This window comes from Hyla sarda, chromosome 8 (genome assembly GCF_029499605.1).
Source record: "Hyla sarda isolate aHylSar1 chromosome 8, aHylSar1.hap1, whole genome shotgun sequence".
Taxonomy (NCBI): domain Eukaryota; kingdom Metazoa; phylum Chordata; class Amphibia; order Anura; family Hylidae; genus Hyla; species Hyla sarda.
In genome coordinates, this window is record NC_079196.1 from 222,546,964 (window position 1) to 222,570,176 (window position 23,213).

General features: G+C 47.3%; 1 protein-coding gene across 6 annotated transcripts in view; it reads left to right on the forward strand.

Annotated features, from left to right (window-relative positions):
• Positions 1 to 22,660, forward strand: part of LOC130284331 (cyclin-dependent kinase-like 4) — a 27,325-nt gene extending 4,665 nt beyond the window's left edge. For 2 of the 6 annotated variants that reach the window (XM_056534582.1, XM_056534585.1), the window contains exons 2-10: positions 9,051 to 9,237; positions 10,359 to 10,480; positions 11,416 to 11,488; positions 15,766 to 15,856; positions 15,941 to 16,141; positions 18,177 to 18,265; positions 18,350 to 18,406; positions 18,695 to 18,814; positions 22,297 to 22,660. In XM_056534582.1, the coding sequence (XP_056390557.1) occupies positions 9,070 to 9,237; positions 10,359 to 10,480; positions 11,416 to 11,488; positions 15,766 to 15,856; positions 15,941 to 16,141; positions 18,177 to 18,265; positions 18,350 to 18,406; positions 18,695 to 18,814; positions 22,297 to 22,398 (1,023 nt within the window). In that variant the 5' untranslated portion in view covers positions 9,051 to 9,069 and the 3' untranslated portion in view covers positions 22,399 to 22,660. Of the gene's footprint in view, positions 1 to 9,031; positions 9,238 to 10,358; positions 10,481 to 11,415; positions 11,489 to 15,765; positions 15,857 to 15,940; positions 16,142 to 18,176; positions 18,266 to 18,349; positions 18,407 to 18,694; positions 18,815 to 22,296 lie in introns of all 6 variants that reach the window. The other 4 variants (XM_056534581.1, XM_056534583.1, XM_056534584.1 and 1 more) reach the window with 3 other exon arrangements.
• The last annotated feature ends 553 nt before the right edge of the window (positions 22,661 to 23,213 follow it).

Below are 23,213 nucleotides of genomic sequence, written 5' to 3' on the forward strand. Positions count from 1 at the left end.
GCCCCTGCGTACAAGGTCTTAAGCCAATCAACAAACCCCCCCGGCAGACCATATCTCAGAAGAACAGACCAGAGGTACTCATGGTTAACCCGATCAAACGCTTTTGCCTGATCCAAGGACAGCAAGTACCCCTTCCAGTGGCCAGCCCTACCCTGCTCCACAGCCTCTCGGACACTGAGCACAGCACTAAATGTACTGCGGCCCGGAACAGAGCAATGCTGAGCCCCCGAAAGGAGCCGGGGTGCAAACTCCACCAGCCGGTTAAACAGCACTTTTGCCAGAATCTTTCGGTCCACATTGAGAAGTGCTATGGGACGCCAATTCTCAATGTGGGACGGGTCTTTACCCTTTGACAGGATGATCAGCGCTGACCTCCTCATTGACCTTGGCAGAGTGCACGAGGATAGACACTCATTAAAAACCCCAGTCAAGAGGGGAACCAAAGTGTCCTTAAAGGTCTTATAGAACTCAGATGTTAAGCCATCCGGACCGGGTGACTTCTTGAGGGCAAGCCCATCAATCGCCATCCTGACTTCCTCTTCCCGGATCATCTCTGTCAAAACGTCAAGAGAGGAGTCTACTCCTGGTTCAGGGACGGTTTCAGCCAAGAAAGCTGATACCTTATCTCGATCTAGATCCTTCCTTCCCAAGAGGTGCGAGTAGAAGGATCTGACGACCTCCAGGATCCCTGATCTGGACCTTTTCAAGGATCCCGTACTATCAATCAGTCCTGAGACTATTTTACTATTCACTGACATCTTGCAGTTTCTGTAAGGGTCGGGCGAGCGGTACTTCCCGTAATCCCTCTCAAAAACCAAAGATGCGTGTCTGTCATACTGGCACTTCATCAACAAGGACTTCACTCTGGAGATATCGTCACGACTACCTCCAGTCGAGACAAGGTTCTCAAGTTTCTTCCTCAGGCCCTGGTACAAACGGTACCTGTTTAGGCTTCTGAGGCCCGAGAGCTGGCGGAAGAATCTTGCAACCCTTTCCTTGAAGATCTCCCACCACTCTGACTTACTGCTACAAAGGCCCAGCAATGGTACCTGGCTCTGAAGAAAATCCTCAAAGGACTGTCTTATCTCCGCTTCTTCCAAGAGAGACGAATTCAGCTTCCAATAGCCTCTGCCCATCCGGGGGGTCTCTGTGACATTCAGAGAAAACAAAATTAAACAGTGATCGGAGAACTCCACCTCAACAACAGACACTGCTGAAGAGACGGCCTCCTCCTTTAAATAAAACCTATCTATCCTAGACCTACAACTACCCCTATGATAGGTGAATCCCGCGTGGCCTGGGGTGTGCCGGATGTGGACATCCACCAGGCGAGCCTCACTCGCTATGCTATTAAGGGCGACGCTATCATAAGTCAGCTTGTCTCTGGCACCTCCCCTGTCTTGGGGCCTCGTGACAGCATTAAAGTCCCCTCCAAAGACCACCTGCCGACTTGTAAAAAGATAGGGCTTGATCCTCATAAAGAGACACTTCCGGTCCCACTTAGACTGTGGGCCGTAGATGTTAATAAGGCGAAGTTCTTGTCCCTTCATGAGGACATCTAAGATCAGGCACCTCCCCATTTCTAACTCGATAACCCGTCGGCATTCTACCGCTGCGGTAAAAAGGACCGCCACTCCGCTATACGGCTCGGCCCCAAGAGACCAGTAGGAGGGCCCATTCCTCCACTCTCTTTTAGCCTTGTAGATAGATGACATATCTGTTAGCCTGGTCTCTTGCAAAAATAAAATATCAGCATTAATATGGGCAAAAAAATCATAGGCCGCAAATCGAGCCGTATCTGACTTTATGCTGGCAACATTAATAGATGCCAGAGTCAACGGAGAGGGTGCCGCCATCAAGGGTGATTGAGTTAGACAGCTTTCTTTTTCCCACCATCCTTCCCATCCACCCCACCACCCTCCTCATCAGATGATGGTTTACCCCTTTTAAGTGAAATAGATGTGTCCATTTTCCCTTTATATACATTTTCCTCGTCCCCTGACTCTGGGCCAGTCTCCCCCCCTGAAGACAAAAATTCCCCTGGGAGAGAGGACTCAGCGTCTCCTGTGAGCCCCACCGCAACATCCGGAACCTCACCCCCAGCCCCCCCCCTCCTCCGAAGAGGAAATGTCGCGGAGGGCTCGGAACCGGTTGGAGAGACCAATCAGAGGGGGGTCAGTTGTACCTTCCTTTGGCATCTGGCGGGTGGGAGAAGATCTTACATCTCTCCTTTTCTTATTCTTCCGAGTACCCCGCTTTGTTTCTGCCCATCCCCCACTGTCCTCATCCGCGCTCCCACCATGGGAGGACAGTGAGGAGACGGCATCCCCCTCTTTGTGGATCTTCCCAATCTCCTCATCCAGTTCACTATCCCCCAGGGCCTCAGCAGTAAGACTGGCCACAGGGACAGGATCAGGAGTCACCCCAGTTGGTTGATGCTCCTGTGAGTCCTGAATCTCCCTGTCCCTTTGACGCTTCTCGAGACGCCTCAGTTGGGCAGGCGTCTTCTGCTTACTTTTCTTCCCTGGCCCCTGCACCCCTTCATCCCCGACAGCCATCCCCCCAGCAGAATCCACCTCACGGCTTACTCCCACCGGGGCAACAACCGCGTTGACAAAGGAACGAGGGCAGCGACTGAATGGGTGACCTAAGTCACCACACAGGTGACACCTAATCTCTGCACAAGATGTAGCGAGATGGCCTATTTCCTCACACAGAGTGCACTTCTGCACAGTGCAATTGGCACTAAAATGTGTGGGGTCACCACATCTGTGACAGAGCTTCGGCTGACCCTGGTAGAAGATCTGGATACGATCCCTTCCGAGGAAGGTCGCAGATGGTATATGAGTAACGGTGTTTCCTGAACGCCTAAGCTTGACCATAAACGTCCAGGCCCCTGACCAGATGCCATATTCATCCCTGTTCTTTTTTGGGACCTCCACCACCTCACCATACCGACCTAGCCACGTCATGATGTCAATACAAGAAAGCGATTCGTTACGGGTTAAAACGGTCACCTTCTTGACATTATTTTGGCGAGACACTGCCTGAATGGCAAAGTCTCGCCAGCCGGGCTCATTCTTTACCAACTCATAATTCGACCAGAAGAGCTCAAGCCCCTCCGGCCGAACAAAGCTGATATCGAACTCAGGGGTACCATAAGGATGTATTAAGGCATAGATGTCAGCTGCCTTAAAGCCCAACTTCAGCAGAAGCTCAACAACTTTAGATCTTGGAGGACATGTATCACTGCCTCTCCACCTCAGCCGGACCACATTCCTTCGGAGACCACCTGGCCCGGCTGTTGGGAGAGACCACACAGTATCCCCCCCTCTTTCCTCTCGGAAGGCTGAAAGACCATGTCTTTCTATCCAAAAGGATAGATCAACCTCCCTACCCTCTACATTGATTGATCTCTCCCCTCTCCTTAAGGCCCCCAGGAGACGCTGCTGCAAACTGCTCTCCCCAGAGCCAGAGGACGAGGAAGCTGCCCCCCTTCCCTCAGCGGTGACATTCGCGTAGCTGCGGACGGGTGCTGCCACCGCTGGGGGTGCAACTGGACCAGGCCCTACATTCCCACCACTAATCTGTGCCCCTTCACCACCCTCCTCCACATAATCCATACCCAAACCATTGACCCCTATTTTAGCTGATGTGCCCCCCATACCTCCACCCGTGCTACAGCCCAAACCACCATTCAAAGTCCCAGAAAGATTTTTAGTAACAGATGAATTATTCCCCTCATTCACACCCTCAGTCACTCCAACATTAACCTCCACATTCATACTGGCTGGACCGGTGCGTTCTGGTGCAGATTTTGTACTATCAGCATCACTGGGTACCAGGGCTGGAGCCATCACCACAGGACAGGTCACCGGTCCCTTATACAAGGACCGGGAAGCCTGCCTAGCCTGTTTATTAGCGGCCCCAGCCCTGTTTTTACCGGTACCCTCCGCCTCATCCGTACTAGAATGTCCAGCTCCTGGGCGCCGCTGATCTGGATCAGCGGCGCCAATGCAAAACAAAAGTTTTTTTCTACTTTTGGGAGAATCTATTTTTCCCTTAGCTACCACGACTACCTCCGGCACTGAGTCACCCCCCTCTCCCACAGGGGAGCGAACTACAGCACCGGAGTCTGCCTCTATGCCCACCGCTGGGCCGCCCTCACTGTACGGCCTTGCGGCCGATGCCTTCTCTGCTCCATCCCTGCTACTGCAAACAGGCATGGAGCTCTGCGCCCTTTTAGTATCTGTACTCTCCCCGCACCTTTGCACCGAGTCCACCACAGAACACGGGCTGGGCTGGGTAACGGGGCTTGCACAATGAGCTGACCCTGCGGCCGACTCAGGGTTTACAGGGAGGGGGGTGTAGATGTAACTCACCACTTCTTGCTGCTTTGGCTTGGTCTTCTTTTTCTTCTTACCCCCAGGTGCCTCATTTGGGAGCTCATCTCCAAACATCAGGTTCTGAGGACACACTGGGGATTCCAGCATGCGGATCTGGGCCATTAGCGCCCCTCCCTGGTAGCTGCTGTCACTGTCCTCCCCTGAGTCGGCAGGTGATACTGCTGGTTGCTGTGCAGGGGGCCCACTGTACGGGGCCTGCTGCTGTTGCCGCAGGCCACCAGGTGGATCTGGCTGTTGTTCTTCCTCCATCTCCTCCGCATCATCCACCTGGCTCTCAGGTTGCAGCCCCATCAACCTTTTATTTTTTTCTTCTTCTTTCACCCTGAAGCGCTCCTCATTTTCCAATTTCTCTTTAAATGGACCACTCTTCGCCAGTAATTCTCCTCTCCTCTCCTCCAAAGCTTGTATTTCAGCCATAAGTCTCTTTATCTGCCCCTGGATCTCCGTCTTTTTCTTTTTTGGAGTTACCTTAGCCCTGGCACGGGCACAGCGCAGTTCCTCTCCGAGCCTCCTTATGGCCTTACAGGCGTCTTCATACTCACGGAGGTGACTTTTTACCCGGGAGGTATAGGTGGAAATAGACTCCCGGGTCCTCAGCACTCCCCAGCCTTCCTCACTGAGGTCGGCTTCACCTCCGTGAGCACTCTGCCTTCTTTCTGATGAACCCAGCTTTCCGCTGGTAGCACCCAGCTTTCCTGAGGTGGATCCAGCCTTGGAGCTTCTCACCTCTGTGGGGGGAGTTGGAGCAGCATTGCTGCGACTCCTGGTGGAACGCCTCACCCCCAAATCCTCCGATGTTCCGGCCGCTTGCTGGCTTCTACTGCTCCCCTGCGGCCTAGTCCGAGGAGCAGAAGCCTGGGCCTCGCCTCCCTCACTCATGCCTGGAAACCCACTCCCTCCCTGGGGAGGAGGAAGCAGGCCCCAGGTGGAATAGATGGTAATTCCCTGGAGCTCAGGAGACACAGCAGACACACAGCACAGCTGAAGCACGACCACACCCGCAACTAATTGGTCAGCACTCCAGAGCTGTACTCACTATTCTGCTGGTGAGGTCACTGTGTATATACATTACATTACTGATCCTGTACTGATCCTGAGTTATATCCTATATTATACTCCAGAGCTGTACTCACTATTCTGCTGGTGAGGTCACTGTGTACATACATTACATTACTTATCCTGTACTGATCCTGAGTTATATCCTGTATTATACTCCAGAGCTGTACTCACTATTCTGCTGGTGAGGTCACTGTGTATATACATTACTTATCCTGTACTGATCCTGAGTTATAGCCTGCACTCAATATTCTGCTGGTGGGGTCATACAATCACTTTTTCACATTATGTTATGTTGCTCCTTGTGCTAAAATAAAAATTTCTAGTTTTCTCCATCATTCTGCATTCAATATTTCATAAGTAAAAACATAGTTTTAGAAATGTTTTCTAAAAAGGAAAAACCAACATTTTCTAGTGACATAAGTATTCATACCCTTTGCTATGACATGTGACATTTAGTTCTGGCTCCTCCAAATACTCTTGATCATCTCTGAGATGTTTCTCCACCTTGGTCAGAGTCCCCTGTGGTGAATCCATCTGATTGGACAAGAAATGTAAAGACACAGCCCTGACTATATAAGGTCTCAATGTTTATCAGAGCAAACACCAAGCCATGAGAGGGAAAGAACTGCATGTAGAGCTAAGAGACCGGATTATGTGGAGGAACAGATCTGGAGAAGGGGACAAAGACATTTCTGCTGCACTGAACGTTCCCAGGAGCTCAGTGGTCTCCATAACTCTTATATGGAAGAAGAAGGAACAATCAGGACTCTTCCTAGAGCTGTTGTGGGCCTCTATACCCCTATTGATGCACCCCATGATTTTATTTGCCTTGGCAGCAGCTGCCTGACACTGGTCATTAAAGCTAAATTTACTGTTAACTAAGACTCCAAAGTTCTTTTCCACATCAGTCGTCCCAAGTGTGCTCCCATTTAATACATAATCCCAGCCCGGATTTTTCCTCCCAATGTGCATTACCTTACATTTATCAGTGTTGGACCTCATCTGCCACTTGACAGTCCAAACCTCCAACCTATCCAGATCCATTTGTAACAGTGCACTGTCCTCTATTGTGTTAACCACTTTACAGAGTTTAGTATCATCTGCAATATCATCTTTAACAGAGGAGACCGAGAACCCAATAGTCACTCCGGCTGAACTCCAAAGATCCTGTGTGCAGATCTCCCGCTATCTTGCTGCAGAATAATAGCTGCAGTAACGGACGTCAGAGAATCCAATTAAAGTGAATTGGAACCTCTGTGCCCGTTATGCCTCCCATTGGGCTCCGTCACACTAACGCTTGTTAAAGGCAGGCAATAAAAGAGAGCCTGAATGGCCGCAGCAGTATGAAAGTAGCCTAAGACACTTGAAAGCTGCCGCAGAATACAGAAAAGAATCTAAAGGATCAGACTGTGAGGAACAAAATTCCCTGGTCTGATGGAACCAAGATTGAACTTTCAACTCTAATGTCTGGAGGAAACCAGGCACTGCCCATCACCTGCCCAATACCATCCCTACAGTGATCATGGTGGGGACAGCATCATGTCTGGAGGAAACCAGGTACTGCCCATCACCTGCCCAATACCATCCCTACAGTGATCATGGTGGGGACAGCATCATGTCTGGAGGAAACCAGGTACTGCCCATCACCTGCCCAATACCATCCCTACAGTGATCATGGTGGGGGCAGCATCATGTCTGGGGGAAAACAGGTACTGCCCATCACCTGCCCAATACCATCCCTACAGTGATCATGGTGGGGGCAGCATCATGTCTTGAGAAGACCAGGTACTGCCCATCACTTGCCCAATACCATCCATACAGTGATCATGGTGGGGGCAGAATCATGTCTGGGGGAAACCAGGCACTGCCCATCACCTGCCTAATACCATCCCTACAGTGATCATGGTGGGGGCAGCATCATGTCTGGGGGAAACCAGGCACTGCCCATCACCTGCCCAATACCATCCCTACAGTGATCATGGTGGGGGCAGCATCATGTCTGGAGGAAACCAGGCACTGCCCATCACCTGCCCAATACCATCTCTACAGTGATCAAGGTGGGGGCAGCATCATGTCTGGGGGAAACCAGGCACTGCCCATCACCTGCTCAATACCATCCCTACAGTGATCATGGTGGGGGAGCATCATGTCTGGAGGAAACCAGGTACTGCCCATCACCTGCCCAATACCATCCCTACAGTGATCATGGTGGGGGCAGCATCATGTCTGGGGGAAAACAGGTACTGCCCATCACCTGCCCAATACCATCCCTACAGTGATCATGGTGGGGGCAGCATCATGTCTGGGGGGGAAACCAGGCACTGCCCATCACCTGCCCAATACCATCCCTACAGTGATCATGGTAGGGGCAGTATCATGTCTGGGGGAAACCAGGCACTGCCCATCACCTGCCCAATACCATCCCTACAGTGATCAAGGTGGGGGCAGCATCATGTCTGGGGGAAACCAGGCACTGCCCATCACCTGCCCAATACCATCCCTACAGTGATCATGGTGGGGGCAGCATCATGTCTGGGGGAAACCAGGCACTGCCCATCACCTGCCCAATACCATCCCTACAGTGATCATGGTGGGGGCAGCATCATGTCTGGTGGAAACCAGGCACTGCCCATCACCTGACCAATACCATCCCTACAGTGATCATGGTGGGGGCAGCATCATGTCTGGGGGGAAACCAGGCACTGCCCATCATCTGCCCAATACCATCCCTACAGTGATCATGGTGGGGGCAGCATCATGTCTGGGGGAAACCAGGCACTGCCCATCACCTGCCCAATACCATCCATACAGTGATCATGGTGGGGGCAGCATCATGTCTGGAGGATACCAGGCACAGCCCATCACCTGCCCAATACCATCCCTACAGTGATCATGGTGGGGGCAGCATCATGTCTGGGGGAAACCAGGCACTGCCCATCACCTGCCCAATACCATCCCTATAGTGATCATGGTGGGGGCAGCATCATGTCTGGGGGAAACCAGGCACTGCCCATCACCTGCCCAATACCATCCCTACAGTGATCATGGTGGGGGCAGCATCATGTCTGGGGGAAACCAGGCACTGCCCATCACCTGCCCAATACCATCCCTAAATCTAAGTGTATAAACCTTATGGCCTCATTCCCAAGAAGACTGGAGACTGGAATCACTGTCAACTAAGGGGCTTCAACTAAGTCCTGAGTAAAGGGTATGAATACTTATGTCACTGCAAGATTATCATTTTTCCATCCTAAGGGCAGGGTTATATGAGGCACATCCGCAGCGTGAAACCCACTGCTGATGCGCCCTGTGTGATCCTGCCCTAATAAAGTTTTAAGAATTTTTTATATTATCACTTTGCCATTATGGGGTATCGGGTAAAGGATGATGGAGGACACTAGAATGTTTTCCCATGATGACTGCTCAGATCCTGGTGTAGAGAGAACTCAGAATGTAAATGGCCACAGTAAACTCTGTGCAGATACTGAACAAGCAGGGGATGCTGGGAGATTACTGGATAAACGTAAAGATATTATATCCATTTTTTTTCTATACCTTATAACAAGACATTATAAATGACACCAGACTAACATCACCTCCAGGGATGGAGAAGTACGAGAAGTTGGCCAAGATCGGTGAAGGATCATATGGGGTCGTCTTCAAGTGTCGGAATAAGGAGACAGGACAAGTGGTGGCCATCAAGAAGTTTGTGGAGTCAGAGGACGACCCCGTCATCAAAAAGATTGCGCTACGTGAGATACGGATGTTAAAGGTGAGGCTGCGCCGACATATGTAATTGTATATACTAGGGATCGACCGTTGGTTTGGCTGATATTATCGGCCGATATTCATGATTTTGGATGTTATCGGTATCGGCAATTACCCCCCGCCCCCGTCCCATTGCCTCCCCCATCCCCGGTTTTTATAATTACCTTTTCCCGGTGCCGTGCTACTTCTGGCTACTGCGGCGTCCTGCACTATTGCTGTGCACTGCGCAATGACGAGTGACGTCCTCAACGCGACATCACCGCCAAAGTGCACAGTGACAGCTCAGGACGCCGCCGGAGCCAGAAGTAGCGCGGACCCCGGGAACAGGTAATTATAAAACCGGGGATGGGGGAGGCAATGGGGCAGTGGCGGTGGTTGATTCAGGACCCCAGGACCGGCAGGGGGAGAGAAGCGGGCGGTGGCGGTCTCTGGCCAGAGGATGGGGGGGGGGGGGGGTTGGACTCAGGACAGGCAGGGGGAGAGAAGCGGGCGGCGGCGGTCTCTGGCCAGAGGATAGGCAAGGGGGGGCAGCGGCGGTGGTTGATCCAGGACAGGCAGGGGGAGAGAAGCGGGCGGCGGTGGTCTCTGGCCAGAGGATAGGCAGGGGGGGCAGCGGCGGTGGTTGATCCAGGACAGGCAGGGGGAGAGAAGCGGGCGGCGGCGGTCTCTGGCCAGAGGATAGGCAAGGGGGGGCAGCGGCGGTGGTTGATCCAGGACAGGCAGGGGGAGAGAAGCGGGCGGCGGTGGTCTCTGGCCAGAGGATAGGCTGGGGGGGGCAGCGGCGGTGGTTGATCCAGGACAGGCAGGGGGAGAGAAGCGGGCGGCGGTGGTCTCTGGCCAGAGGATAGGCAGGGGGGGCAGCGGCAGTGGTTGACTCAGGACCCCAGGACAGGCAGGGGGAGAGAAGCGGGCGGTGGCGGCGGTCTCTGGCCCCGCAAAAGCCGCTGCAGTTCATTGATTTAAAGCACCCGGAATATCGGTATAAGCTATCGGCTTATCGGCCTTAACGTTCACAGATTATCTGTATTGGCCCTAAAAAATCAATATGGGTCGATCCCTAGTATATACGCCGGGGCCTTTATGGGTTGTTCTGGTTGTTTACCACCATGACCTCCTCTGTTGCAGCAACTGAAGCACAGTAACCTGGTGAACCTGCTGGAGGTCTTCCGCAGGAAGAGGAAGCTACATTTGGTCTTTGAATACTGTGACCACACTGTCCTCAATGAGCTGGAGAAACACCCCAATGGGTACGTTAATATAATACCGCCACTCATGTCCACAGCCATCCTTATCTGTACAGGATTATGTGATATCATAAAGGGGTACTCCACTGCTCAGCGTTTGGAACAAACTCTTCCGAACGCTGGAGCCGGCGCCGGGAGCTCGTGACGCCATAACCCCGCTTCCTAATGATGTCACTCCCCACCCCCTCAATGCAAGTCTATGGGAGGGGGCGTGACAACGTCACGCCCCCTCCCATAGACTTGCATTGAGGGGGTGGGGCGTGACATCATGAGGGGGAGGAGCTATGACATCACAAACTCCCAGTGCCGGCTCCAGCGTTCAGAACAGTTTGTTCCAAATGCTGAGCAGCAGAGTACCCCTTTAAAGGGATACTCTGGTGGAAAACAATTTACCGTATTTTTAATCAACTGGCTCCAGAAAGTTAAACACATTTGTAAATTTGTTTTATTAAATAAAATCTTAATTCTTCCAGTACTTATCAGCTGCTACTGTAGTATACTACAGAGGAAGTTGTGTAGTTCTTTCCAGTCTGACCACAGTGCTCTCTGCTGCCACCTCTGTCCATGTCAGGAACTGTCCAGAGCAGGAGAGCTTTGCCATGGAGATTTGCTCCTACTCTGGACAGTTCATGATACAGACAGAAGTGTCAGCAGAGAGCACTGTGGTCAGACAGGGAAAAAAAGAACTACACAACTTCCTGTGGAGCATACAGCAGCTGATAAATCCCGGAAGGGTTAAGATTTTTAAACAGGAGTAATTTTCAAATCTGTTTAACTTTCTGGCACCAGTTGATTTAAAAAAATATATATTTTCCACAGGATTACCCCTTTAAAGGGCCAGTAACCTTACAGGAGGTGGACAGGAGACTGACAGTGTAGTGTTCCTTTAAGGCGATACCCCAGTCAGATTACATGTTAACCCACAATTTCTGTTTCAGAGTCCCCGAGATGATGACAAAAAACATTGTGCAGCAAATCCTGCAGGCGGTGAACTTCTGCCATAGGAACAATGTAAGCATTATATGGGGACAACTTACAAAAGACTGTCGTTTTTAAGGGGAACTCCACCTGAAGTTATCATGGGACATGTCATAACAACAGTTCCATGAGCTGGGGCTCCATACAAAAAACTCCCACCATGCACTAAACTTCACCTATATAAGTCCCTTTCAGAGTCCTAATTGTGGCTCCCAGTGCTCAGATACCCCCAGGACTTACAGTAGTGAGGAATAGAATAGGAAATGCGGGCAGGTAACAAAAACAAGAATATCAACTCACCAAGACGACTGGAGGCAGACTGATGATGAATGGATGATGGGATAAATGAATGATATTGGGATACATATACCATAAACAAATAACTATATAAACTGACCTTTAGTTAGCTATCCCTAATCTTTCCCTGAACGCAAAACTTAACACCCAGACACCACCAAGCTTCACTTGTGCCGCAGTGTGGAATCCCTGATCTGTAAACTGAGCCTCAGGGACATGAACACATTGACAAGAAAGGGGGCTTGAGCCCCTGCCCTCTTAACACTGGACAGTGGGGCATCATTTTGTGGGCATTTAAATAAATAATTATGTGCCCTTTTTTCACTTCAGGCCTTGCCCCCGCAAAATGTCTGTGCACATCCTTGTTAAGCCTGACAGGGAAACAAACACGGACTAGAACCCAGAGACAGGACTTGGCAAAAAAAAAGTGATTTAAATGGGTACTCTGGTGGAAACCTTTTTTTTTTTTTTTTTTTTAAATCAACTGGTGCCAGAAAGTTGAACAGATTTGTAAATGACTTCTATTAAAAAATCTTAATCCTTCCAGTACTTATTAGCTGCTGAATACTATTTGGAATACTACTTGGAACACAGTGCTCTCTGCTGACACTCTGGACAGTTCTTAAAATGGACAGAGATAAGAGAAAATCCCCATAGAAAACATATGCTGCTCTGGACAGTTCCTAAAATGGACAGAGATGTCAGCAGAGAGCACTGTGCTTGTGATGTCAGAAGAGAGCTCTGTGTTCCAAAAAGAAAATAATTTCCTCTGCAGTATTCAGCAGCTAATAAGTACTGGAAGGATTAAGATTTTTTAATAGAAGTCATTTACAAATCTGTTCAACTTTCTTGCACCAGTTGATTTAAAAAAAAAAAGTTTTCCACCGAGTACCCCTTTAAAGAGGTACTCCAGTGGAAAAACAATTTTTTTTTCTTTTTTAAATCAACTGGTGCCAGAAAGTTAAACATATTTGTAAATCACTTCTATTAAAAAAATCTTAATCCTTCCAGTACTTATTAGCTGCTTAATGCTACAGAGGAAATTCCTTTCTTTTTGGAACACTGATGACATCACGACCACAGTGCTCTCTGCTGACATCTCTGTCCATTTTAGCTACAACAATAAATAAAGACTTATTATTATTATTATAATGTCAGCAGAGAGCAGTGTGTTAGTGATGTCATCAAAGAGCATTCCAAAAAGAAAAGAATTTCCTCTGTAGTATTCAGCAGCTAATAAGTACTGGAAGGATTAAGATTTTTTAATAGAAGTAATTTACAAATATGTTTAACTTTCTGGCACCAGTTGATTTAAAAAAGAAAAAAAATAGTTTTTCCACCGGAGTACCCCCTTTAATTAAGGAACAAAGGGGACTGAATAAAGCAGCAATTACAAATGAGAGACACAAGAATAAATCAAGAACTGATTGAAAACTTGGAAGAAACTGGACTCGGACAAGGTACTTTAAGATACACAAAGAATTGCTCATACAAATGTGTGATAGCGGGGTGTGATGAGGGCAGATGTTGTTACCCTAGGGCCAGGTGGTATTAACCCCTTGTATCCATGACGCCAGGGCGAAGGTATACGCTGGATCCTGGGCTAGGCACAGGGGCAATAAAGACTCCGACACCAAGTTACGGACAACGGTAGCTTTACTGAGGGTAGACAGATGGTAAAGTCTATACAGTTCAGCCAGTGCCCAAGGAGGTGACCAGTGACGCAGAGACCTTAAGGGCTTGCTGGGACTTGTAGTAGGACTGGACAATTGAATGCAGACCACACTGACTTGACAGATGACAGGGACTGACTTGACTTGACTCATAAAGCTGTGACTTTATCTTACGTGACTTGATGGTGGCTGCAGGACTGGACTTTGAGGTCTCCAACACTCTGGATACACAAACTAGACGACTGCACTGGACCTCAGCCGAAGAGAGAGAGCGAAGCTCCAAGAGAGAGAAGCTCCACCCAGGGCTTATCTGGGGAGACTAGCAGGGAGCCCATAGGTCACTCTTGGGATCAGCTGGTCACTGGTACCTCCTGGGTAACAATCACATGACATAACTCTTAAAGATACAACACATTTTATAATACAATACACTGCAGAACATATGTACAGGGGGGAAACAGGTGCAGGGGGTCCTGGGGACACTGAAGGAGGCTGCCTGACAGGACAGCAAGGGTACGGGGTAACATCTCCCGCACTGGGCTACCACAATTGTACAAAATCAGTCATAAACTCCAGTCTAAACTAACAGAGAGCTGAGCAGTCATGATTAGTTGATCCAGAGCAGTGGTCTTAAACTGTGGCCCTCCAGATGTTGCAAAACTTCAACTCCCAGCATGCCCGGACAGCCGTTGGCTGTCCGGGCATGCTGGGAGTTGAAGTTCTGCAATGTCTGGAGAGCCACAGTTTGAGACCACTGATCCAGAGTAAAAGATAGGTTGTCATACAGACACATAGTAACTGCCCCAAATAAGCTAATAGATATTAAAAGACAGAATAGCAGGAAGATTTCTGCTATTCGCAACAGGTACTGCTCCGGATCAACACAGTTGGATGAACTTGATGGACACTTGTCTTTTTTTTTAACCATATAAACTATATAAACAGGTACATACACCCCCGCTAATGTGAGCTGTCCCTATGACATATCAGAAGATAACAGGAGAGGTTCCTCTTTAACTTTCTATTATGTTTGTGTGCATAAAGGGGTACTCTGGTGGGGGGAAAAAATGGTTTCAGATCAACCGGTGCCAGAAAGATTTGTAAATTACTTCTATATAAAAATCTGAATAAAACTTCCAGTACTTATCAGCCGCTGTATACTCCAGAGGAAGTTGTGTAGTTCTTTCCAGTCTGACCACAGTGCTCTCTGCTGACACCTCTGTCCGTGTCAGGAACTGTCCAGAGCAGGATAGGCTTGCTATGGGGATTTGCTCCTATTTTGGACAGTTCCTGACACGGACAGAGGTGGCAGCAGAGAGCATTTTAATCAGACTGGAAATAACTACACAACTTCCTGTGGAGCATACAGCAGCTGATAAGTACTGGAAGGATTAATATTATTATATTTTTTTTTTATAGAAGTAATTTACAAATCTGTATAACTTTCTGGCATCGGTTGATAAAAAAAAAAAAATTGTTTTCCACTGGAGTATCCCTTTAAAGCTTTCTTTTCATCAAATAACTGTTGATATATTATAGATTAATGTATGCAGAATAACTCTCCAATTGCATGTTATTAAAAAATATGCTTCTTTCTATTTAATTTTCCACTCAGACTGCAGCCGGGACACAGACAAGCTCAGCACTGCTCCCTGCCTGTCAATCAGACAGGCAGGAGCCAGCTATGCCATGTTATTATAAAATATGCTTCTTTCTATTTAATTTTCCACTCAGACTGCAGCCAGGACACAGACAAGCTCAGCACTGCTCCTTGCCTGTCAATCAGACAGGCAGGAGCCAGCTATGCCATGTTATTATAAAATATGCTTCTTTCTATTTAATTTTCCACTTTGAAAAAAATGTCCTCCTACCAGTCCTGGCCGCAAGCCCTTTCAGACTCATGCTGGAGTCCTAAATCTCAGACTGCAGCCAGCACACAGACAAGCTCAGCTGGCAGCTCTGAATCTTCTCTTCTCTGTTTACAACTGCATGTGCAAAGAGAAGAAAGATCGGAGCTCAGTAAAATGATGGGGGGCATGCAGTAAGGCAGAGTCAGGAGTATGCCCTGCTGTGCTATGAGCACAGTGCTGGCTCCTGCCTGTCTGATTGACAGGCAGTGAGCAGTGCTGAGCTTGTCTGTGTCCCGGCTGCAGTCTGAGTGGAAAATTAAATGGATAGAAGCATATTTTTTAATAACATGCAATTGGAAAGTTATTCTGCATACATTAATCTATAATATTTCAACTGTTTAGTTTTTTTTTTCATGAAAGGTACCCTTTAAGCTTTGTTCATTGAAAAGTATATATTTTTGTTATGACACAATTTCTTTCGGTCCGGCAGTGTATTCACCGAGACGTAAAGCCGGAGAACATTCTTCTCACCAAACAAGGGGTCATAAAGCTCTGTGACTTTGGCTTCGCCCGAATACTTAGTAAGTGACTTACATTGGGCGGTGACGTGTTGTACCTGGGGCCCTGGCACCCTCTGTTGTCTAATTCCTCTCTTGTCTACACAGCTCGCCCGGGAGATGATTACACGGATTATGTGGCTACTCGATGGTATCGGGCCCCGGAGCTGTTGGTGGGGGACACACAGTATGGGGCAGCGGTGGATGTGTGGGCCATAGGTTGCGTCTTCGCTGAACTGCTGACCGGACAGCCGCTGTGGCCAGGGAAATCAGACATGGATCAACTCTACCTCATCATCAGAACCCTGGGTGAGGAAAATCCCCAATAAACCACGTGCTTTATATTGTGAGGGTCCCCCAGATGTCACCCCGCAAGACCTCAGAAGGTGTCCTGTGATCTTGTAAGGCAGTGTTTCCCAACCAGGGTGCTTCCCAACCAGTCAGGAACTGTACTGTGATCCTGTAAGGCAGTGTTTCCCAACCAGGGTGCCTCCAGCTGTTGAAAAACTACAACTCCCAGCATGCCCAGACAGCCGTCCGTTCTGGACATATTCTGAACTGTTAGTGGTATTAAAGAAGCACTCCAGGCTTTTGGATTTTTTTGTCCACATCACGGACACTCACCATCACTAGTCCAACAGCGCCATCTGTTTCATTCCAGCACTGCTGCATCCATATGGTTTATTACTGTAACTGGGTCATGTGATCACCAGCCTGACACATAGAAAATCACAGTGTTTAATGTGTCAAAGGAAGTGTTCAGTCCTGGGTCAGCTGACTTCCCATGACCTACAGGATGACATCATCACACATCAGATCGCTTCCGGCTTTTAACAACCCCCCCCCCCCCCCCCAGTTCTATCTGTATACTGCTGCTATCTCTATGGGATCAGGATATATAGTAGTTATACACCTCCCATCCAGCTCTATCTGTATACTGCTGCCATCTGTATGGGATCAGGATACATAGAAGCTATACACCTCCCCTCCAGCTCTATCTGTATACTGCTGCTGTCTCTATAGGATTATGATATACAGTATATTAGCTATACACCTCCCTTCCAGTTCTGTCTGTATACTGCTGCTCTCTATGGGATCAGGATACATAGTAGCTATACACCTCCCCTCCAGCTATATCTGTATACTGCTGCTGTCTCTGTAGGATCAGGATATTCAGTATTTCCCAACCAGGGTGCCTTCAGCTGTTGCAAAACTTCAACTTCCAGCATGCCCTAACTGTCCGTTTATGCCTGGAGTTGTAGTTTTGCGCAGTTAGAGGCACATTGGTGGGGAAATACTCGGATATATAATGGTTATACATCACCCCTGAGGCTGTATTCACACATTCCTTTTTTTATTTAATTTTTTTTTAAATTTTTTTACTGTGATTTTATTAACTACGACATTGCAGGAAAAAGGCGCTTTTTTCAATTCGATTGCAAAAAAAAAAAAAAAAAAAAAAGTGGTAAAAAGCTTAAAGGGGTTATCCAGGAGAAAACTTATCAACTGGCTCCAGAAAGTTAAACAGATTTGTAAATTACTTCTATTAAAAAATCTTAATCCTTTCAGTACTTATGAGCTGCTGAAGTTGAGTTGTTCTTTTCTGTCTAAGTGCTCTCTGTTGACACCTGTCTCGGGAACCGCCCAGTTTAGAAGTAAATCCCCATAGCAAACCTCTTCTACTCTGTGCAGTTCCCGAGACAACCAGAGATGTCAGCAGAGAGCACTGTTGTCAGACAGAAAAGAACAACTCAACTTCAGCAGCTGATAATTATTGAAAGGATTAAGATTTTTTAATAGAAGTAATTTACAAATCTGTTTAACTTTCTAGAGCCAGTTGATATACAAAAAAAAAAGTTTTTTTCCTGGAATATCCCTTTAATTTTCTCCTATTTTGGAAAATCTCACTGAAAATGCGACATTAGTGCAACCGAAAGGCAACAATGCGAAGACTTCAAATCTTCATAAATTGCCTCAAATTAATCGCAATTATATGACCCCCGCCCCCACCCCCTCACTTTGCAAAGCCAGAGGCCTTATGGGAAATGTAGACAGCATTAGGAAATCATTTCAGTGGGCAATTAAAAATCAATATGGCTGAAAACCCACGCCTGCCACATCAGCTTGAACAGGTAAGCACAAGGCATACACAAGAACCTCTACATTATCCTCTAATTATAATAGCTTATGCATCACTATATAAAAAATAAGTCCGGAGTTCTTTTTAAATGTTACGGCTGATCAGGGAATATTCATATAGACTGAGCTCCCCCTAGTGGTGGCTGCAGGACTTTACAAAAGTTTTAGTTTTTTTTTAATAAAAGAAATTAAATTTTTCTTGCAGGAAATCTGATCCCGAGACACCAGTACATCTTCCACAGTAACCAGTTTTTCCATGGTGCCAGTATTCCTGAGCCGGACCCCGATGATGTGGTGAGTACCCGCGCCGTGTCATGTGATCACGGCAAATCAGTGCTCAAGGTTTGGTCAATAATTCCAATTCTTCTTCTATCCCAGGAAACTTTGGAAGAAAAATTCCCAAATATTCAGCCCATGGCTATGACGTTCATGAAGGTAAAACGGACAGAGCGCGTCTTGTTGCTTTATTGAAACATTGTTGTAACACGTTGTAAAAGCAGATATTAAAGGGGCCTGGACCCACCTAGTGCAGTGGTTTCCAACCAGTGCCCCTCCAGCTGTTGCAAACTACAACCCCCAGCATGCCCGGACAGCCTTCGGCTGTCCGGGCATGCTGGGAGTTGTAGTTTTGCAACAGCTGGAGGGGCGCAGGTTGGGAATTGGGAAGCACTGAGATATGTTTTTCCTGTTGCTTATGGTCACAGCTTTGGCTCCTCCCCCTAGGGCTGTCTTCGCATGAATCCCGATGATCGCCTCACCTGTGAGCAGCTCCTCGAAAGCGCTTACCTTAACCCCGCCCGCGAGGAGCCGGAGAAGAGGAAAGGCAAAGGGAGACGAAGACAGGTAAGTCAGCCGAGTCTGTTTTACTATCCTCTCCTCTATCTGTATACTGCTGCAGCTATCTGTATGAGATTGGGTTATTAAGTAGTTATACACCTCCCCTCCAGCTCTATCTGTATACAGCTGCTATCTCTATGGGATCAGGATATATAGTATACACCTCCCCTCCAGCTCTATCTGTATACTGCTGCTATCTCTATGTGATCAGGATATATTATATAGTAGTTATACACCTCCCCTCCAGCTCTATCTGTATACTGCTGCTATCTCTATGGGATCAGGATATATAGTATACACCTCCCCTCCAGCTCTATCTGTATACTGCTGCTATCTCTATGTGATCAGGATATATAGTAGTTATACACCTCCCCTCCAGCTCTATCTGTATACTGCTGCTATCTATATGGGATTAGGATATATAGTAGTTATACACCTTCCCTCCAGCTCTATCTGTATACTGCTGCTATCTATATGGGATTAGGATATATAGTAGTTATACACATCCCCTCCAGCTCTATTTGTATACTGCTGCTATCTCTATGGTGTCAGGATATATAGTAGTTCTAATCCTCCCCTCTAGCTCTATCTGTATACAGCTGCTATCTCTATGGATCAGGATATATAGTAGTTATACCCCTCCCTTCTAGCTCTATCTGTATACTGCTGCTGCTATTTCTATGGATCAGTATATATAGTAGTTATGCATCTCCCCTCCAGCTCTATCTGTATACTGCTGCTATCTTTATGTGATCAGGATATATAGTAGTTATACACCTCCCCTCCGGCTCTATCTGTATACTGCTGCTATCAATATGGGATTAGGATATATAGTAGTTATAGACCTCCCCTCCAGCTCTATCTGTATACTGCTGCTATCTCTATGGGATCAGGATATATAGTAGTTATACACCTCCCCTCTAGCTCTATCTGTATACTGCTGCTATCTGTAGAGGATCGGGATATATAGTAGTTATACACCTCCCCTCCAGCTCTATCTGTATATTGCTGCTGTCTCTATGGGATCTTCTCCTGGGGTCTAGGTCAACTTACTTTTGCCACATAGTATTTCTCCAAAAACACACGCTAAATAGGAGAGCGCATCAAAACTGCACATAATGTGAACTGACCACAACCCACTTGAGTGTCAGCTGCTGGAGTCTAGACTTGTAGTAAGATGAGCAGGTGATCTCCAGACTCCACACCCCCTCTTTGCAAAGCCAGTTGATTCATGGGACATGTAGGCAGCAGTAGGAAGTCATTTCAGTCATGTTGTGTGCAATGAATATGGCTGAAAACCCATGCCTGCCACATCTGTTAAAACAGGTAAGCACAAGGCATTAACAAGAACCTCTACATCATTCTTAAATAACAGCCTATGCTGCACTATGTAAGGAGGAAAAAAAAATAATAATAATATATATATATATATATATATATATATATATATGTAATCCCGGAGTGCCTCTTTAAATGGTCACTGTCACAATGTGCCCCGCAAACCCCATGAATGTTGGAAGCCCAATACAAGACTATAGGACAGTGGTCTTCAACCTGCGGCCCTCCAGCTGTTGCAAAACTACAAATCCCAGCATGCCCGGACAGCCAACGGCTGTCCGGGCATGCTGGGAGTTGTAGTTTTGCAACAGCTGGAGGGCCGCAGGTTGAAGACCACTGTTATAGGACTTCCGGTATTCCGATTCCTGAAGGCATCAGTCTTAGGCGACAAGAGTGCGCGGGATGTTTAAAGGGGTATTCCAGAAAAAAAAAAAAATAATTATATATCAACTGGCTCCAGAAAGTTAAACAGATTTGTAAATTACTTCTCTTAAAAATCCTAATCCTTTCAATAATTATCAGCTGCTGAAGTTGAGTTGTTGTTTTCTGTCTGGCAACATTGCTCTCTGCTGACATATCTGTCTGTCTCGGGAACTGCACAGAGTAGAAGAGGTTTGCTATGGGGATTTGCTTCTACTCTGGACAGTTCCTGAGACAAGTGTCATCAGAGAGCATTTGGACAGAAAAGAACAACTCAACTTCAGCAGCTCATAAGTACTGAAAGGATTAAGATTTTTTTAATAGAAGTAATTTACAAATCTGTTTAACTTTCTGGAGCCAGTTGAGATATATATATATATATATATATATATATAAAACATTTTCCCTGGATAACCCCTTTAATGGTGTATTCCACTGCCCCAGCATTTGGAACATTTTGTTCCGAAAGCTGGATGCGGGGGAGGTGTGATGTCATGGCCACGCCCCCTCAATGCAAGTCTATGGAAGGGGCCCCTCCCATAGACTTGCATTGAGGGGCGTGGCATGACATCACGACCCCCCCCCCTCAGCCCGAACCTGATGTTCCGATCGCTGGGGCAGTGGAGCATCCCTTTAAACATACCCTACAATGGCTCATTTTGGCAGGTACTTTAAAAGGGTACTCCGGTGGAAAACATTTTTTTTTTTTTTAAATCAACTGGTGCCGGAAAGTTTAAAAGATTTGAAAATTACTTCTATTTAAAAAAAAAAATCTTAATCCTTCCAGTACTTATCAGCTGGAAGTGCTTTACTTTTGGAATTTCTTTTCTATCTGACCACAGTGCTCTTTTCTGACACCTCTGTCCATGTCAGGAACTGTCCAGAGTAGGAGCAAATCCCCATAGTAATCCTATCCTGCTCCGGACAGTTCCTGACATGGACAGAGAGCACTGCGGTCAAGTCAGACAGAAAAGAAATTAAAAAAGAAAAGAACTTCCTGTGTAGCATATAGCAGCTGATAAGTACTGGAAGGGTTAAGAATATTTTTTTTAAATAGAAGTTATTTACAAATCTGTTTAAACTTTCTGGCACCAGTTGATTAGAAAAAAAAAAAAAAAAATCCACCGGAGTACCCCTTTGTTTTGTTTTTTTTAAATCAACTGGTGCCCGAAAGTTAAACAAATTTGTAAATTACTTCTATTAAAAAATCTTAATCCTTCCTGTACTTATTAGCTGCTGAATACTACAGAGGAAATTATTTTCCGTTTGAAACACAGAGCTCTCTGCTGACATCACGAGCACAGTGCTCTCTGCTGACACCTCTTTCCATTTTAGGAACTGTCCAGCGTAAAAGGAAATCCCCATAGCAAACATATGCTGTTCAAGTCAGTTCCTAAAATGGAGAGAGATGTCAGCAGAGAGCACTGTGCTCGTGATGTCAGCAGAGAGCTCTGTGTTCCAAAAAGAAAAGAATTTCCGCTGTAGTATTCAGCAGCTAATAAGTACTGGAAGGATTAAGATTTTTTTTTAATAGAAGTAATTTACAAATCTGTTTATCTTTCTGGCACCAGTTGATTTTAAAAAAAATAAATAAATAAATAAAGATTTCCACCGGAGTACCCCTTTAACCTCCCGCTCCTGCTGTAGAGGGGCACTGACCTATGTAAGAGAGATGACTGCAGCAATTCCCATACGCAGCAGTGACGTCTGAATATTTGTTGTTCTTTCAGACTCAGTTGCTGCCGCAGATTCCGGGGAACGGTGCCTCACCTGCTCCAGAGGGCAAGAACAAGCCTCGGGCTCAGAAATTCGACCACTTCCCCAATATTTAACTCTTGAGAGGACCTCAGTGCAAGAGAACGGCTCAGGGAGGGGTTGTCCGTGTTAGGACATCACGACTGCGGGACAAAATAAAAAAGTCACAAAACAGTGGGGTCTCCTGTATGTGACAACTCAATACTTCATCCTATACTAAGCAACATATGGAGCTGTGTACCCAGAGACCCCCAAATCCTCAGCGGAGGACGGCGAGAGGGAATGGAGCCTGAGAGAATGCAGATAGTGTGACTAGACCAGTGCTTCCTAAACAGGGTGCCTCCAGCTGTTGCACAAACTACAACTCCCAGCATGCCCAGACAGCCGGAGGCTGTCCTGGCATGCTGGGAGTTGTAGTTTTGCAACAGCTGGAGGCACCCTGGTTGGGAAACACTGCTGGAAGGAGCATGCTGGGAGTTGTAGTTTTGCAACAGCTGGAGGCACCCTGGTTGGGAAACACTGTTGGAAGGAGTGAGGACCTCAGAAGGTGTCCTGTGATCCTGTAAGGTAGTGTTTCCCAACGAGGGTGCCTCCAGCTGTTGCAAAACTACAACTCCCAGCATGCCCAGACAGTCGGAGGCTGTCTGGGCATGCTGGGAGTTGTAGTTTTGCAACAGCTGGAGGCACCCTGGTTGGGAAACACTGCTGGAAGGAGCATGCTGGGAGTTGTAGTTTTGCAACAGCTGGAGGCACCCTGGTTGGCAAACACTGCTGGAAGGAGCATGCTGGGAGTGGTAGTTTTGCAACAGCTGGAGGCACCCTGGTTGGGAAACAGTGCTGGAAGGAGTGAGGACCTCAGAAGGTGTCCTGTGATCCTGTAAGGCAGTGTTTC